Here is a 7,365-nt window from a genome sequence, read left to right as displayed (position 1 = left end):
TGTGTTATGTTGAGTTTTGATGAGTTTGTAATGTGAATTTATGAACGTACGTGTTGTGTTATGTTGAGTTATGATGAGTTTGTAATGTGAACTTATGAACGTACGTGTTCAAAATGAAACAAATGACTATTGAATATAGTAAACAGTTTGTAAAAGTTATGTACCATATCTAAGTTATGAATACAAGAAATATTAATATTGGAATCTAGTTTTATGTTGATACAAATGTGTAGGTTTCAATAATTTGGCGACCCAGTTTCCAGGATTCGAATTAGTAAGTGTTTAGCTGTTGCAGACTGGCAACTATGCTCACTTTACGCGGGATTGAAGAGTCTGTGGGTACCGGGTAGAATGGCGGTCTCGAGGTGAAGACGTCATAGAAATGTGTACAATTTTGTATCTTACCGTTTTGGCAGTAATAAATAGTTGTTATTGTTAATATATGCGTCGTCGTATCTGTAAGATCCTAGAAACGGAACTACAGTGGTAGCAGAGCGTGGTTAGCAGAATGGCAGACGTGAGTAAGATAGAATTACTGAACAATGGCAACTATCATGTCTGGGCACTAAAGGTAAGTGCAGTGCTGCGAAGTAAGGGATTGTACAAGGACGCAATATTGAATGATGAACCAACAGAAGAAAAAGCTAGAATTGTTTGGGAAAAGAAAAATGACGAAGCTTTTGGTGTCATAGTCGTTACTTTATCGCCCGACCAGGCTGGACTGTTCATTAACGAGACATGTGCAAAAACAGTGTGGGATGAACTTAAACGCATTCACACGGGAAACACACAGGACAAAATAATAGATATAGGTGTGGAAATGAAGAATATAAAAATGGGTGAGAAGGAAAGTGTTGACCAATATGTTTTGAGAGCACGAAACATAATGTCAAAAAGTGCTGCATTGGGTCAACCAATTACGACACGAGAAGTAGTGTATCATATTGTACGGGGTGTTCATCAAAAGTATGAAAACGTCGCAGCAGTATTACGAGCATTAAGGGGTGCGACCATTGAAGAAGTGCAAGATACCTTAAAAGAAGAAGAGGTTAGGTTGCATAAAATGGACTACAATGAAAAATTCGAACAGGCATACAAGGCACGGGATAAGAAGTATTGGAAGAACAAAGAAGCTGTGCGAAGATGCTGGACGTGTGGAAAAGTAGGACATTTTTCGAAAGAATGTTGGCACAATAAAGAAGGTGGGAAAGCTCAAGCTAGGAGACCTTCTACGTCTACCTCTGCATCTACATCTCCTAAAACACCGAAGGGAAAAATGAAACAGACGGGATTCACATGCGAAGACAACATGGAAGCTGCTTACAGTGTATACGACATGTAGGAAGACAGAAGAGAAGTGCAGGTATGGTGTATAGATTCTGGTTGTACATCTCACATGACAAATAAAGAAGACTGGCTGATAAATAGAAGAGAAGTACAAAGTGAAGTGCAACTTGCGGAGGAAGGAAAATCGATGGAGGCCAAAGTGCAAGGTGACATTAAGGTATCAACAGTCACAAATGATGGCCAACTTCACGATGTGTGTATTTATGATGTATTATATGTACCTGATTTGCGTTTGAATTTATTGTCAGTTAGAGGTTTGGTGAATCATGATAATGAAGTGTTGTTTTCCAAAAATGGCATGTTAGTGGCAGAAGCACAGGAAAGGAATCGTATGTACACGTTACAAACTTATGTAAGATCAGATGTAAGTCATTGTAAGGATGCATGCTTAAGTATGGAAACTAATGTAAACAATGAAAAATACATGTGGCACAGAAGATTAGGTCACTTGAATGAAAAATATTTAAATAAAATGAAGGACAGTGATATGGTAAGAGATTTAGATTTTAAGCAAACTTCAGAAAAATTAGAATTGTGTGATGCATGTACAAAAGGAAAAATTGTACAACTTCCTTTTAAACAAAGCAATGATGTATGTGAGAAACCACTAGATTTGATACACATGGATTTATGTGGACCTGTAGAAAAAGAGTCATTGGGGGGTGCTAAATACATGTATGTTATTGTAGATACTTACAGTAGAAGGGTGTTTGTATATTTTCTCAAAACTAAAGATGAAGCTTTTGATTACTTTGTAAAATTTAAAAGCCAATATGAAAAGGAAGCTAACAATTGTATAAAAAGTGTAAAGTCAGACAATGGTACTGAGTTTGTTAACAGTAAATTTCAAGAGTTGTTTAACAAAGAAGGTATTGATCACCAGTTAACTGTTCCATACAGTCCACAAAGTAATGGTATTGCTGAGAGAGCAAACTAGATATGGGAAGAACAATGTTAATTGATGCAAGGTTACCCATAGAATTTTGGGCTGAAGCGGTTGCAACGGCAGCGTACATCAAAAATTGTATACCTACCAAGGATGGTGGCACAAAAACTGCAATGGAAAAATGGACGGGAAGGAAGCCTACAGTAAAACATATGAAAGTATATGGATGTGTGGCATACAGATACATTCCGAAGAAGTGTAGAAGCAAATTTCAACCAAAGGGAGAAAAGGAAATATTTGTTGGGTATTCCAGAAAAAGGAAATCATACAGGCTGTACAACCCCAAAACGAAACAAATACATGAAGCTAGAAGTGTTGTGTTTGATGAAAGAAACTGTGGAGGCTTACTGATGAATTGTAATTTGGAAGAGCAACTAGAATTCAACAACTTGAAGTATAAACATGATGAAGACAGGGAAAGTAAGCAATATGACAACAGCAATGTCCATTTGCATGAATCGAAGGTAGAAGAAAGAGGACCGGACATATTTCTTGACTTAACACCTGAAGATCTACCAGAAGAAATACAAACAGATGAGTTAACCATAGAAGACAGTGGAGCCAAAAGAAGTGGATGGAAGAAAGGAGAAACAAACGAAGTGTTAAAAACAAGACACAAAGAAAATTTGAAAAGAAATGAAGATCAACTCAAAAGTCTAGGTGTGAAAAGATCTGAGAGGATAAAAGCAAGAGAACAAACAAATTTTGCACAAGATATCGTACCACAAACCTTCGATGAAGCTATGAGTTCAGCGTACAGTGAAAATTGGAAGATTGCAATGAACGAAGAGATGCAAGCATTGGAATCACATAATGTTTGGACATTAGTTCCCACAGAGGAGAACATGAAGGTTGTAAGAAGCAAATGGGTATTTAGTACAAAGGAGAACATGGATGGGACAATATACAAAAGAAAAGCAAGATTGGTGGCAGTTGGTTGCGGACAGAGAGAAGGGCTTGATTATGAGAGTTCGTTTTCACCAGTAATAAGAATGGAATCAGTACGTGTATTGTTAACTGTGGGAGCACATTACAAAATGAAAGTAAAACTCTATGATGTAAAAACTGCATATTTATATGGTAATTTAAGGGAAGAAATATGCATGGAACAACCAGAAGGTTTCATGGAAGAAAGGCATAGAAACAAAGTATGTAAATTACAAAGAAGGTTGTATGGGTTACCACAATCAGGTCTTTGTAGGAATGAGAAACTGAACGAAGTTCTCACCAAAATAGGTTTCAAAAGACTGGAAAGTGATCCTTGTATCTATAAACTGACAGGACAAGAACTTTTGTACATAGGAGTATATGTTGATGACTTTTTGGTAGTAGGTCCAAATAATGAAAGCATAGATAAGATAATGCAAATAATTCAGAAATATTTTGTAATTCAAGAGAATAATAGCTTAAGTTCCTTTTTGGGTATGGATATAATTGTAACTGAAGAAGGTTATCAGTTGTCACAAAAGGGTTATATTTCAAAAATATTAAAGAAGTATGAACTTCATGATTGTAATCCAGTGAAAACACCAGGTGATTTGAACCAAGATTTGCATAATTTTGAAGAGTCAAAACCAGTTGATAAAACAAAGTACTTACAAATGTTAGGTTCTCTTATGTATTTATCTGTAGGGTCAAGACCAGATATAGCTTTTTGTGTGAGTCAATTGTCAAGGTATAGTAAAGATCCAAGGGAAATACATCTAGCAGCAGTAAAAAGAGTATATAGATATTTGAAAGGTACGTGCAATTATGCATTAAATTTTTCAAGTGAAGTCGGTAAGCTTGAATTATGCAAAACCAGGAAAGAACATTCTTCTACCACAGAATTATAGACCTATAAGTCTTCTGAGCCATGTTAGCAAAATCTTTGAACATATACTACTCAGACGATTACAAGCTGTGGTGGATGAAAAAGGCTTGCTACCGTATCATCAATTCGGATTTCGTCAACATCACAGTACTACTACACAACTGGTCCGAGTAGTGGAGTATGTTACAGGAAACTTTAATCTCAGTCGACATACTCTAGGGGTATTTCTTGACTCTGACAAAGCCTTTGATCGAATTTGGCATTCTGGATTAATTGTGAAACTATCGGAATTGGGAGTTCCTATTTATTTGGTGCAATTATTGGATCAGTATTTACAAAAGAGACAATTTCAGGTGCAATTTTCAAGTGCTCGATCTACCGTTAAGATCATACATGCTGGTGTCCCTCAGGGAGCTGTTTTATCTCCACTTCTGTTTGCTTTATATACCAGTGATATCCCTGCTACTCATAGATGCATGTTAGCTACCTATGCAGATGATGTTGCCATCTTTACAAATAGCCCTTTACAAGATCTATGCTATAGCAGGATGAGACAACATCTATTAGAGTTGGAAGATTGGTCTACTCGCTGGTGCATGAAGTATAATTCACTGAAGAGTGCTGCGGTTTTATTTACACATCGACATAGACAACTACCAAAGATTCTACGACTCCAGGGATCTTCTATACCGGACAAACCTTTTACCACATATCTAGGAGTGGTTTTGGACCGAAGACTAAATTTCCATAAACACATCTCAACTGTGACAGCAAAAGCACAAAATCGAGTTGGACAATTGTACCCAGTTTTCCGAAATCCTACCTTGGGACTGACGACTCGCTTCCATGTGTATAAGATGATGGTACGTCCCACGCTGCTGTATGCAGCACCAGCTTGGGGTCATCTCCGACCTTCAGTCATAAGGACATTGCAGATTATACAGAATAATGTTGCTCGACTTATTACTGGTCATAGCCGAGATACTCGTATCTTACAAATCCATGAGGACCTTGAACTAGATTTTGTTCAATCTGCTATATATGCCATGTGTTACAACTTCTGGAGCCAGATCCAACAGCATCCAAATCCAGCGGTTCGGGGCATTGGAACTCGGCCACAGGTCCGGATGACCCACTCCATGCCCCGAAATTTTGAACAAATCTAAATTCAAAAATGCTATTGTATTATTATGTTATGTGTTACATATACTCCTGTTTATGAGTATTTCAAAGTACTGTTTTCAATGGAGCAGATTAGTGTTCCTTGATAGTGCAGCTATAAAAGCACAGATTGTGATTTTGTTGTTCCTTTGTTACTTATTGTTACTTATATATTGTTATCATTATTATTATTCTATGTGGTTATTTTATGTTTTGTGTCTTAAAGTGATGTGCAAAATGTAGTTTGTGATTAGAACTTTTCATCAGTGCACCGAACTATGTATGGTTTGAAAAATAATAGTGATTATTTCCTTCCTCTGTCAATGCAAAATTATAACAAGGAACTCAACAATTTCAAATTAGTGATATAATACAGATGAACTATTGTCCAAATCCCGGCCGACAGTCGACCCGGGTTATAGCAAGAAAAATGTTGTATATACACTTTTTTGTAAGAACATGATAGTAAGTCAAGGGCACAATGGTCCCGATACTTACAAAAAACCTGTTAATAAAGCATTGGCATTGGCATTGAATTATGCACGGATGCAAGTTGGAGTACAGCAGTAGAAGCAAAATCTCGTACTGGCTATCTTGTCAAGGTTGGAAACTCAGTCATCAGCTGGAAAAGCAAATTACAGAATTTGGTTGCTTTGTCTACTTGTGAGGCAGAATTGATTGCATTATGTGAAGGTTTGTGTGATATAAAATGGGTCATAAGTTTAATATCAGAATTAGATGTTGGAAATTTTGTAAATAGACCAGTGATTGTTAAAACTGATAGTAAATCAGCAATTGATTGGATCTCAAGTAACAATGTAAAGGCAAGAACTAAACATATAAATAGAAAATATAATTTTGTAAAACTGGATGTAGCAAATGGGAATGTAACATGTAAATTCAGAAAATCTAGAAGCTGATATACTAACTAAAAATGTGACTAAATCAAAAATGGAGAAAATATGTAAGGGCATATACATGTAAAATAATTTAGTATTAGCTAGTGTATGTGTAAAAGTAGAAATACTATAGTTAGCGCGTAATGTTCGCAAAGGGGGGAATGTTGCAGACTGGCAACTATGCTCACTTTACGCGGGATTGAAGAGTCTGTGAGTACCGGGTAGAATGGCGGTCTCGAGGTGAAGACGTCATAGAAATTTGTACAATTTTGTATCTTACCGTTTTGGCAGTAATAAATAGTTGTTATTGTTAATATATGCGTCGTCGTATCTGTAAGATCCTAGAAACGGAACTACATTAGCTATGCGTTTTTCTTAATAATATAGTTAAATAATGACAGATAAAGGGAAAAGATCAACACGAAAAGGACAAACTATTGATGAAAGCTTCATTTCTGACAATGCGGAAATCAATGTTGAAAATTTCGGTTGTTGTAAGGATCCAGATAAGAATGCTAAGTGTATAACTTGTCGCAAATGTGGAAATTTATATCACCATAAATGTCTACAGTTAGCAGCGTTACGTTCCAGTAATTCTGATACATTTGATCAGTACTTGTGCAAAGTATGCGATTTCAATGCATTATTGGAGACAATAATTCATAAAATGGATGACGTTCAGTTGCAGTTTACAAACAGCCAAGCACAGATGAAACAGCAACTTACAGACAGCCAAGCGCAGATGAAACAGCTTACAGACAGCCAAGCCCAGATGAAACAGCAGCTTACAGACAGCCAAGCGCAGATGAAACAGCAGCTTACAGACAGCCAAGCGCAGATGAAACAGCAGCTTACAGACAGCCAAGATCAGATGAAACAGCAACTCACTGATCAAATGAAAAAGTTTTCTGAAAGTCAGGAGTTAATAACAGCGACTCTTTCAGAAAGTTTCAATCAGTCTCTTGTTACTTTTCACGCTGAACTCCGAGAAGAAATAAAACATGTGGCTGATGCTTGCAAAATAAATACTAACGTCCTTAAAAATGATGTTAAAGAGGAATTAAGTGGTGTGCAGTCCAATATAGAATCACTTATTGCAAAGACGTCCTCTCATCAGGAACATCTCGTCGAACTAACGACACAAGCGGAAGAACAAGTTTGCAATATAAGTGCTGTTAAAATTACACTAAATAAACAAC

The 7,365-nt window shown here is 36.7% G+C and overlaps 1 protein-coding gene across 1 annotated transcript; it reads left to right on the top strand.

Annotated features, from left to right (window-relative positions):
• The first annotated feature begins 508 nt into the window (after positions 1 to 508).
• LOC145981459 (uncharacterized) lies at positions 509 to 1,342 on the top strand. The gene has a single exon (XM_083114692.1). It carries the CDS (start codon positions 509 to 511, stop codon positions 1,340 to 1,342), a length of 834 nt encoding a protein of 277 aa, XP_082970818.1.
• The last annotated feature ends 6,023 nt before the right edge of the window (positions 1,343 to 7,365 follow it).

Source organism: Lepisma saccharinum, chromosome 2 (assembly GCF_977018435.1).
Source record: "Lepisma saccharinum chromosome 2, izLepSacc3.1, whole genome shotgun sequence".
In the NCBI taxonomy this organism is placed as follows: domain Eukaryota; kingdom Metazoa; phylum Arthropoda; class Insecta; order Zygentoma; family Lepismatidae; genus Lepisma; species Lepisma saccharinum.
This window is presented reverse-complemented; position numbering and strand designations above follow the sequence as displayed.